The 12,198-nt window shown below is 38.2% G+C and overlaps 1 protein-coding gene across 1 annotated transcript in view; it reads left to right on the top strand.

Moving 5' to 3' along the window:
• The window catches only part of BMX (BMX non-receptor tyrosine kinase), a 44,208-nt gene extending 32,493 nt beyond the window's left edge, over positions 1-11,715 (top strand). Inside the window, exons 15-19 of the mRNA XM_006775212.2 lie at positions 1,999-2,215; positions 3,117-3,181; positions 6,210-6,328; positions 9,129-9,286; positions 11,277-11,715. Of these exons, the coding sequence (XP_006775275.1) occupies positions 1,999-2,215; positions 3,117-3,181; positions 6,210-6,328; positions 9,129-9,286; positions 11,277-11,351 (634 nt within the window). The 3' untranslated portion in view covers positions 11,352-11,715. The remainder of the gene's footprint in view (positions 1-1,998; positions 2,216-3,116; positions 3,182-6,209; positions 6,329-9,128; positions 9,287-11,276) is intronic.
• Positions 11,716-12,198: the final 483 nt, after the last annotated feature.

Genomic DNA, 12,198 nt, shown 5'->3' with positions numbered 1-12,198 from the left:
CTAAATGCACAAATTTTTATGCACTGGGCCTCTGGGCTATATATATAAAAGACCAGCAACCATTACAGCAGAACAATCAGAATGACCAGAGCGACTGGTTGCTATGATGTGCACTGACTGCCAGGGGGCAGATGATCAATGCAGGAGCTTCCCTCTAGTGGTCAGTGCACTCCCACAGAAGCCAGGCTCATGGCTGGCGAGCACAACGGTAGTGGCGGGAGCCTCTCCCACCTCCACGGCAGCGCTAAGGAGCGGTGAGACAAGTGGTAAAGAGCAAGTAGGCAAGTGGTTAGGAGCCAGCAGGCAGGCGGTAAGGAGCAAGGGGTCCCAGATTATTGAAGGGATGTCTGACTGCCAGTTTTAGCAAGGGGTCCTGGATTGTGAGAGGGCGCAGGCCGGCCTGAGAGACATCCCCCTCGTGCATGAATTTTGTGCATCAGCCTCTAGTTCTTAAATAAGCACCCCTGCATTTTCATTTTGCTCCAGTTCCTGCAAAATATGTAGCTCATTCTGCTTTTGGCAATTGGACTGTCATAAAACTGGGGAGGGACCCCTGATGTCTTCCTTTTGTAGGATAGAAAATCTCACAGAAACTCCCTTAGGCACATGGTGAACAGCCCTACCCTCCCATGTCCTGGTATAACTTTAAAACATATTTTTTGCTATTAGAAGGCTATCAGAATCATAAAGTCATTAACAAATCACCTAGTTATAAAAAAAGAGGTCAAACTGTACCATAAGGGGAAATGTTAAATCCCACATGTAATGATCAACTGAGGCTTATCAAGTGGGGGATACCAGTTGACATGGTGTTCCCACCATGTGCCCTCTGGTTAGTGACAGAATTTGCTCAAGTAAGAGCTTTCATTGGGTGACAGACCTTTGTCCTGCCACAAGCCTTTCCTCTGAAGAGAGAACTGATGAGTACCAGGTCTCTACAGTTGCTGAAAGATGCATAACTGGGCTCATCACCCTGAGTAATATGATAAGACATGTACCTATAGTTAAGTCAAAAAGAAAGAAAATAACTAAATGTTTAATAATTCCTCAATTATTAAAACATTTAAAAGTTGACATATTAAGTTTAGGTTTACTTTACACATCTGAACATTAAAGAATCATCCTGTTAATTGATACGAATAAATTACATAAGGACAAGTTGATGAACATCATAACAGATGAGTGTCTATCCATCATAACCTACTAGAAGTGCTATGTCATGTGGTTACTATTTTCTAAATTTATTATTAAAAAAATAATGTAACAATGTAATGAGTTTTTTAAAAAAGAAAAATTATGTCGTCTTATTTCCCTAACATAGTGACTATTTTCATTTTATCTATGCCATTCATATGTGGATACAATTTTTTAGAACAAAATATTTAGACATGAAAGTTAGATGCTTTAAAATGGAAGTGTGTGATTTTAGGGTGTAGGTTCATCCAAATCAGTCATGGAAGTCCTTGAGATACCACCAGACCAGTGGTCGGCAAGCTTGTCAACAGAGCCAAATCTCAACAGTACTTCTTCAAAATAGACTCGCCCAGGCCGAAAACCGACTTCTGCACATGGGCCACGAAGTTTCAATCGCATTGTATGCGCGCCCGCACATGGTATTTTGTGGAAGAGCCACACTCAAGGGGCCAAAGAGCCGCATGTGGCTCACGAGCCACAGTTTGCCAACCACAGCACTAGACTAAACAGGATTTCCAAGGCACCAGACCATTGCTTCCCTGCTTCTCTCTATGAAAGTTGAGCACAGTATCCATAACCACTAAATTGCTGCTGGAGTTGTCAATGTCCAATATGAGACAGTATTTTTCTCCTTCAAAGACTAATAAGATTCAGAATAAGATTCGAAACTTTTTCTTTTTTCCCTGTTCAAGAAGAAGGGGGGAATTCAAACAAACAAATATCTGAGAGTGATTCTTTTTCAGGACATCCGGAAAGTGGAGTGTGGAAATTCAATACTTAACTTTGAAAATCTGTTGTTTCCAGGAAACTCAACCATCCCAAGCTGGTGAAATTCTATGGGGTGTGCTCAAAGATATACCCTATATACATAGTGACTGAATATATAACCAATGGCTGCTTGCTTGATTATCTGAAGAGTCATGGAAAAGGACTTGAAACCTACCAGCTCTTAGAAATGTGCTATGATGTTTGTGAAGGCATGGCCTTCTTGGAGAGCCACCAGTTCATACATCGGGACTTGGTAAGCAAAACCATTGGAAACTCAAAGAAAGGAAAGAAAGCAATTCACAGTTCTTGCTTCCAGCAGTAGGGCCATTGGGAGGAACGGCAAGGAGGCCACCTTAGCTTTTACTTTGCTCACCTGTGACTTGCTTAAGCACATGACACTTTCATAATTTAAAAAAATCACAATTTCAAAATAAAATATTTGAAGTTCAGAAAGAACAGAGAGAGTAAAAGAAGCCATCAAGATCTTTGTAGTTGTTTGTGGTTTGAAGGAAAAGGGATGGAAAGGAGAGGCTTTGGTCAATATAGTGCTTCTAGGAACCATTAAACCCAAATTGACCCTTGCTCTAGGAAGGGCTTAGTGCTAAAGCAGTCATTTAATACAATAACTGAAAATACAAAAACAAACAAAACCCAGAAAGAAATAAAACTTGTGTATGTGTTTGAGTCAGAAGGAGAGGGAAAAGTGTTCTGCTTGGTATGCACGGGTATTTATCTTTAGAGATTTTCTTGTGTTGAACAGAAAACATGCCATGCACACTAGGCAAGTACATTTTGAGTCTCTGGTACAGCATTTATACCTTCAGAGTATATGTTGCTGCATGGTATCTTTGAAGAAGCCCCTCGAACTGATTTTCCTTCTCACTGAGGAGCTCAGGTTCTGTATTTAATGTGTAAAACCTTTTGTGTTTGACAAGGATGGATGCCTGGGTGAAAATACTTATGAGGGCACATTTTTATTTTGAAAATCAAAAATTGCAAAGGGAAAAAAAGACAACTCCCCAACATTTGGGGTTTTGATAGGAAATCTTAGATTTTGCTGGGAATTTTGCCAAAGAGAAGAAAGATGTCAGAAGATTTGTGGTTACACTTACTACTTGGTAATTTTGTGTTGTTGTGTTTTTTTTTCTCCAAAGGCTGCACGGAACTGCTTGGTGGACGGTGATCTCTCTGTGAAAGTATCTGACTTTGGAATGACAAGGTAAGCCAGTTCCAAAGGGGCAACCAATGAAAGGGTGATTTCCATTCTCAACTAAATGCCATCATAATTAAAGGCTCTGTGGGGATACAGAAGGTGCACTGAATTGGGGGCTTAGAAACCTGGATTCCCTTCCCCATACTACCTTGGACTACGTATGAAACACATTTCCTCACCTGTAAGGTGAAATTGCACTTTAGAAATTACACAAAGCCCCTTTTAGTTCTTTCAAGACCCTGATAAATATTTTCTAAACTTACAAATAAGTTCCATGACAAATCCTAAATATTTAAATATAACATGTTACAGTCAGATGATTTGGATAAATAATATGTGGATGGATGGATAGATGATAGATAGATAGATAGATAGATAGATAGATAGATAGATAGATAGATGATAGATAGATAGAGTCCATCAAAGCTATTTTAGCCCTGTCTGGGGTTTTTCTTAATATATATACAAATGGGTAGAGCATTAGCACCAGGAAAATTTTGTTGTCATGTCATTAAATTTTCTTTATCACATAGTAAGGCATGAAAGTAGACTCTGAGATTCTCTTGATGGGTGTTCTATCACCACTTCATCATTTGGAGAATCATTTTGATTCTGATAGCACTTTATTTTTTAAAATATATTTTATTGATTTTTTTATAGAGAGGAATGGAGAGGGATAGAAAGTTAGAAACATTGATGAGAGAGAAACATTGATCAGCTGCCTCCTGCACACCCACTACTGGGGATGTGCCCACAATCAAGGTATATGCTCTTGAACCTGGGACCTTTCAGTCCTCAGGCTGACGCTCTCTGATAGCACTTTAAAAGTCTTCCATTCCCTAATTCTGAATTCTCATACTACTTAAGCATTAAAGCCAATTTTCATGATTTTATATAGGAAATGAAAACATACATGGTAGCCTATCCATTGAACAAACATTTATCAAGTTCCTCTTAGACTCCTTGGACTTGTGAGGCATACTGATATGAATGGGATAGTCCCTGTCCTCAAAATGCCCACAGTTTGTCTAAAGGGCAAGTAGATGTTACTGACATTGAGGCAAAATACAGCTGTAAAATTTTGCTGACTCAACATAAACTCACATAATGCTGAGGAGGAAATAATATAGTTTCAAAGAGATCTGATGAGTTTACCAAGGCCAGCTCTGTATTTAGCAAACATAGCCCTAAAACACCATAGGAAGATCTCTTTAAGTCTTCTCCAAAATTCTGTATTAGGAAGTGCTCCTCTTCTGGGACCCCTCAATTTTGCAAGGTACCTTTTAGCTGTGCTACCTGCCATCACTCCAACCACAATACACTGAGTCTCCTGCATTGACATTCCATCTTTGTGGCTCTCTCAAATACAAAAGAAAAAGCTGCTCTTTGCTCCTGAGGGCAGAGAGAAGCTCCCAGAACAGGGCTGATTCCCACCTTGTTCTTAAAGTAGGAATATTGGCTGTTGTGCCAATATACAGGGGATATACCTCAAGTTCTTTGTTGCTTAGAAAAAGGGGAACACAAGGTCTTCCTTTGAATAAGGAATACTGGGGGCCATGCACCAGGCCCTTTCTGTCACGAAGCTGTGGTGTCACATCATTCAGACGCCTGTGACTTAACTTGGTCCAATCATTTGAAGAAAGGGTTAAACAACACAAAATTACCAGTTGGGGAGTGCCAGTGTAATTTCGTGGTGTCTTGTGGTATCTGTGGAGCTGGAGAGGACCAAAGAGGAAAGTATGGAAGGTGCTATATATAATCCTATGAAGTTGTTATTCATTATTACTATTATTTGCATAGAATGACTTGCCAAACCAGCTATTTCTGATGTTTTAAATTATGGCAAATATCTCTAACACATTTTGTTGTATATAGTTTTCCTATAAATTGTATCTAAATTTTCAGTTTCCATAATTTTTATTTTCTTATTGTCCTATTTATGAGTCATTATTTATTTGTTTTTTTGTGGGCAAATATATTGGGTTCCCCTATATTAATTATAGAAATATTAAGTGCTTATTGTGAGAAATATGGCAATGGTGTATAAAGTCAAAAGTAGAATTTGACCCTTTACCCCTTTCTCAGCACTAGTAGTAACTATTGCTAACACATTTGGTGGATGTCCTTCCATACCTGATTCCTAGGTATACCCAATCATGTACACAAGTAAGTACATTTACTGTCTGTTTCCATAAAGGTGGAATCACATCGTATGTACTTGTTTTTACATATAACCATGTTTACACGGTCTCTTTTTCTTATGGTAAATATAGTTATCTTATTTTTTAATAGTTGCATATTATTCTATTATATTAATATACCATATTTAATTGCTCCTCAAGATGTGGACATTAAGATTGCTTCCATTTCTATCATTATTATAAGCCACAGTGTAATGAATATCCTTGAACATATATTTTTATGGTCTAAGTAACTCCATAGGATAGTTTTGTTCATCATTGTTTATAACAGCAGAAGATTAGAAGCCATTTACATGGTTAAATAAATTATGCTAATTCATAAGAGGGCATTCAGCCATTAAACATGATGATGCAGAAGAAAATGTAACCATATGGGTAAAATGTTCTTGACATGCTGTTAAAGGAAAAATAAAAGCAAATTTCAATATGACAGAAACCTAATTTTGTTCATGTTATGTATAGAAAAGAAGATTGGAAACTATAAGCAAAAATGTATCTTGAGTGGTAGAATTACAGGTTATCTTTGGGGTGGGATTCTGAGTAACTTTATGTTTACATTTTTGTGTTTCTCTATATTTACCAAACATTTTGCATTCATATTTTGGTGTCTTCAAAGTTAAGTATCATTTTTTAAAGCGTACAAGTCATAAGCAGGCTCTAGCTAAGTATACATGTTGAGAGGAAGCGAAAGATCCAGAACATCAAGGCACCCGGCTGAGACTGGCTGCTTATACCACCTACCACCAGGCAATGGCAGCCAGCAGAGGTCTTCCCATTCTGCACATCCAAGCAGCTTAAGGTCTGTATTGATGTCTTCCCCCTCCCACCCACAGGTATGTTCTTGATGACCAGTATGTCAGCTCAGTAGGAACCAAGTTTCCAGTCAAGTGGTCAGCCCCAGAAGTGTTTCACTACTTCAAATACAGCAGCAAGTCAGACGTATGGGCATTCGGTAAGAATGTGGCCACACAGGCCTCAGCCCCATTTCACAAGCCAGCTTCCACAACAGGAAACCACAAAAGTAACAACATCCATTTTTTAGCAAAAACCCTGAGCACTTACAAAATTACCTGTAGGCAAGCAAGAGATAGAAAAAGAAAATGATCTTTCCTTGAGTTGGTGCTATGATGTCCGCACATATTCTATGCTTTGCACCTGCTACCACCTTCTCATAAAAGCTCTTCTACTGCAGATTTCAAGCAATTTTTAAAAACGAGTCATTGAAAACTAAAACTGAGTTTGCATTAGTCCAAAACACTGAAGGGTTTACAATGGAATCATCTACTTTTGGCATGAAAGCAGCTGTGATAAACATTCCTTTCTGAATTGACCAATTTAGGGGACATGCCTGATATAAAAAAAACAAATATGACTCAGTGTTCTCTTTGGCCCATACCAATTCCAACTAGTATCCTCATTAAAATTCATAATTTAAATCAGGGATGAGCAAGCCACAGCCCAGGACCAAATCCTATGACCTGTTTCTCTAATTAAAATTTTATTGGCACCAGGCCATGCCCATTTGTTTTAGTATTGTCTCTGGCTGATTTTGTGCAGCACTAGCAGAGTAGAGTAGTTGCCATAGATGCATGACCAAAAAAACAGCAACACTAAAATAGTCCCTATGTAACCCTTTACAGAAAAAGTTTTCTGGCCTTTATTTTATTAAAAGATCTATGTTGAATTTTAGTAATGATAATTAGAAAACTGAAATAATTCTTAAATTGTGATTTTGTAGATTTGCTGATGTTTTTCTACAATCTACATTGTAAGAGAGGTCATACCTGTTTACAATCACCATCAGATGCATCCAGGATAAATAATCCAAATTATTATCAAGCTATAGAATGTATTAAATTCAACTAAAACCTATTTCGTGCTTGTCTTGGTCCATAAGCATAACTTGACTTTCTACATGACATCTATAAGACTACCTTTAAAAAGAAAAATTTAGTCATGGACACAGACAATGGTGTGGTGATTGTGGGGCGGGAGAGGGTGGATGGAGGTGGAAAAGGGTATAGGGGGGATAAATGGTGATGGAAAATAAAGTAATAGAAAAAATTAAAAGTAAAATTTAGTTAGTCATTTACTTTTTTATATGACGTGATTTTTTTAAAAAAATAATTATTCCTTTAGTAAAAGTGGCATTGTTCATTGTAAAAAATAATAATAATAATCCAGTGTATACAGAAAAAGGAAAAACCACAAAGATAGCATTTTGATGAATACTTGACAATATTTTGTGCTGATTAACTTGTCAAAATTAGTTTTAATCTCCTTGTTCCAGTTAATATGCCTTGTGAAAGATATTTTTAAAAACAGTATGCTTACTTAATAGTTCTACCTTGTGCTTTATCCAAAATTGAATTATCCAGATTAATTACTCATCTTTGCACCAGAATTTGGCTCCTGGCATTTTCTGGCTGTTTCCAAAAACTAAATCTATTCTTAAATAATTTGTCCCCAATAAAGATATTCAAAATGAATCAGAGCCTCTGAAAGCAATTCTCAAAAAGGAGTTGCACAGATATTTTTAGCAATGAAATGATTCTTGAGATAAGATGATATCCTTCCAAAGAAGAGTGTTGTGAAGGAGCAGCATGCTTTGAATAGTTGTTTCAGAATTTTTTTTAATGCAGCCACAACTTATAGTATTATCCTATTGTAAATATTCTACATAAAATTTGTAGTCCTAAAAGTCAGAGAAGTTTTTGAAGGTGACACTTCAGTTATGGTTCTAGAACAATTTCCTTCCTCCTTACATATTTCTGATTTTCTATGATTTGAAGCTGGCTGTTGAAATTCTCTCACTTGGCTATGAGGATGATGGCGAATAGCCACCATTTAGAGAGCAGTTAAAATGCCCTGTGTTCTTTAAGGTGTTCTATGTGGGGTTTTTTCCCTATTTAATCCTTATGGTAACTATGAGGTGCAAATATCTGCCTATTATAGACAGAGAACCTGACTGAGAAGGGTAAGAAACTTGTCCAGCCTCTAAGTGGCAGACCTGGGCCTCAAAGGCCAAATCTGACTGACCCCCAAGTGCCAGCCTATTGACCACCATAACCAGAACAGTTTCTTAACCTGGAGGTCATGATGCCCTGGATGGGGGACTGTGGACATCCAGAAACCAAACACAGAAATGTTGTGCATTCATTTTCCCAAGGGAGAGCCAATGGCTTTTATCAGATTCTCAAAAGTATATCTGACCCACAAAATATAATGACCCACGGTGGCAAAAACAAAAGCAGCAACACTTTCAATGATTTTATCTTTACATTTCCACTGAAAGGTAATTTGTGCAATGAAATTGTTTCACACAACTGCCGAGGCAGAGAGAAAGGAAAAGTGATGACTTCGATCGATAACTCCTAAGAGCTGGAGCTGGAGCTGGGTAGTTTGTGGGTTTACCCAAACCCCAGTTGCTTCTCTGGAGCAGCCCAAGCATGTTGGCCCTAAGTAGCTGTCCCTGCAGCTCTCCTTCCTATTTGCCCGTTTACCAGCAAAAATGGGTGACTGCATCTCAGGAAACATGGAGGAGAGACCCCGGGTTCCAGAAGTGATGGTACAGACCCACTCTCCATATCTTGTCCTTTCTGCAAGGAGTCATTTCCCAGGGCTCCCTCGCTCTGACCTATAGCCTTCTTGTCCTGGCACATGAAGCTCATTCAACAAACTGTGTACCCTCTGATGTTGGCTCTCTTTCCTTGTTGTCTGCTGGCCACCCCTCGCCCCTCGGTGTGGTGCAGGGATCCTGATGTGGGAAGTGTTCAGCCTGGGGAAGCAGCCTTACGACTTGTACGACAACTCCCAGGTGGTTGTGAAGGTCTCCCAGGGCCACAGGCTCTACCGGCCCAAACTGGCATCGGACACCGTCTACCAGATCATGTACAGCTGCTGGCATGAGGCAAGTGCACCACCAGGGAAACTGGGTGCCCTGTCACCACTAGGTAAAGCATTGTTGTGGGGGAGGCGCCAGCTTCGGATCAGGTGGAAATGGCCCAGGACCTCTGCCCTCAAGTGTTTGTAATTAAAAACAAGAAATGCAGGTGCCAACAATTTAACAAACAACTTATGTCCAGCACTGTTCGACAAATTTCATAACTATTAGCTTATTTATTCATCAGCAAACACACTGATATCATGGCTAAAACTAACAGAAGAGGAAACAGACCCAGAGACTTTTAAGTGACTTGCCCAAGGTCACACAGTCATTAAGATGCTGACTGGCTGGTCTTGGAGTTCCTGTTCTTAACCACATTATGGGGTCTCTCCTCGAGTAGGAAATGTGTAACAGAGAATTATAACCATGTGTAGAGAATACATAATGGACATGACTCCATCCTCTCTTCCCACACTTACCAAATGCTGAGTAAAAAACACTCCATGCCCATAAGGAATAAGAGTATGTTTTGGGGTAAACATGGAGCTGAGATTGCAGGAGATTGATTTTTCCCTCATAGAACTCAGTATACACACACACACACATACACACACACACACACACACACACACGTACTCATACTGTGGAACTGAAAATACCAAGCAGTTTATAACTATACACATTATACATGTGCAATATAAACAGAGACAAGTACAGGACTTACTGCTGTCACTGGTCAGTTGAAGAAGAGGAGCAAACAAGGGGTTTTGAGTTGAAGCCAGACCTCCTTGGCCCTCACCACTCTAGCTCCAGACACTAGGACTGCACCATCAGATGGACAGGGAGCCCTGAACAGGAAGGAACTGCCTTCTTTCCACAGCTGATCCACATAAGTGTGTGAATTATGGCAGAATCCATTGAGAGGGGGTTGCAGAGACAATCCCTGATCAAGGTTCTGCATATAGTGAGCATTTTAGTCTCCCTTCAATTTTTTTTGTTGTTGTTAATCCTCACCTGAGGATATTTTTTACATTGATTTTCAGAGAGAGTGGAAGGGAGGGATAGAAATAGAGAGAAACATTGATATGAGAGAGACACATCAATTGGTTGCCTCCTGCACGTGCCCCAAACTTGAAACTGAGGTATGTGTCCTTGACCTGTGGGCTGATGCTCTATTCACTGAGCCAAACCAGCTAGGGCACTCCCCTCAATTTTATATTTTATTGCAAAACATTCACAATTTTCATTAGGTTCCAATTTATCTGAATTTCTGCCCATCTGATATATGAGAAATGGCAATTAGGGTAGCTTTCATATGTTCCTATTCATTATAAATGAAGTATATTTTTAAGGGCACTTGTATATATTGCTGAGAATTATATTCCATATCTTTGCTCTTTTTTCTAATAGATTTTTGTTTTCCCTACCTCAAGTTTTAAAATCCTTTTATAAAGTGAGCGCATTTAGTTTATATTTTAACTTACCAAATTTGACACCTTTATGATATTGATTTGTAATGCTCAAGAACAAGCAATGTTTTTTCTATGTGTTGAAATCTAAGTTTGTATTTTTTTAGCAGTGTTTTAAAGTTTTCTTTTGGAGGTACATTTTTGTTAGTATTTTATTTTGGTGTTGTTGCTACTGTAACTGGGTTTTTCTCATTATATCATCTAATTGGTTATTGACCATATACATGAAGGCTGTTGATTTTGTATGTTAATTTTATATACCATTCTCCTGATTAATTCCTTTATTATTTGGGTTGGTTTTATCATGGATTCTCTTCATTTTTCCAAGTATACAATCATATCTTATGTAAACAAAGATACTTTTACTTTTTCTTTTCAATTTGTAGGACTATAATTCTTTTCTCTTTAGTAAAAATGTCTGTAGTGTTTTCACATTTAAATGTTGCTAGCTTTAGGATTCAGGTATAAATATTTTATATTTTATTTTTAATCACAACCATCATAAACTAAACCAATGGTTTGGGGTGTTTTTTTCTTTTATTTAGCTTCCAGAAAAGCGTCCCACATTTCAGCAACTTCTGTCTTCCATTGAACCACTTCGGGAAAAAGACAAGCCTTAAAGAAGAAACTAGGAGATCTGATAAGAATGGACATAAATATTAGCCAACATCTTCATTCTTTTTAAGGAAAGTAGCAAGGCACAGATGACCTAATTTAGTGAGTTCTTCTTACTGGTATTCTGTGTGCTGTTTGTTATATTATCTAGAAATGAATAAAGTAAGAAAGAAGAGATTTCCTTGAAATTTAGGTCAAATTAATAATTTTGTTTATGCTGCTCTTAATATTATAATTCCAAGCCTATAGCAGAAGCACATTTCCTGATTGCAGTAAAGAGGGCATATACCACATGTAAAGATTGAACAGAACTGAAAAATTACTTGTTCCATATTCTTTTCTTTATATCATCACTCCCATGATAATTAAATATGCTATTAATAAGTACAAAAATGTGGACATTTGCCTTCATGTTTCAATGTTCTCAATCTTTAGCATGCATGTGAATCAAATGAAGAGTTTATTAAAACACAGATTTCTAGGAACTACCCCAGAGATTCTGGTAGAGCAGGTCTGAGTGCAGCCAGAGAATCTACACTTTTAACAAGTGACAATATGTTCCTGTGCAGACAGTCAGAACTGCCCTAGGAGACCTCATTATATGATGGGCATCACTAGGTGGTCCACAACTTAATCCAAATAACACAATTCTCATCACAGATCATTGTCAAGCTTCACTTGAAGCTTAGATTAGAACAATGACTTTATGTCACCATGTACACAAATAGAAAACTAAAGTTCAACAATATTATCTATATTAATAAAAGGGCAATATGCTAATTATACCAGGTCGACTGGACATCTTCCAGTCATTCTGCCTTCCTTCCAAACAAAGCCACAGTGGTGGCGGCC

The sequence above is a fragment of the Myotis davidii genome, unplaced genomic scaffold (assembly GCF_000327345.1).
Source record: "Myotis davidii unplaced genomic scaffold, ASM32734v1 scaffold889, whole genome shotgun sequence".
NCBI classification, from domain to species: domain Eukaryota; kingdom Metazoa; phylum Chordata; class Mammalia; order Chiroptera; family Vespertilionidae; genus Myotis; species Myotis davidii.
The sequence above is the reverse complement of the archived record's forward strand: the minus strand, read 5'-3'. Positions and strand labels throughout refer to the sequence as shown.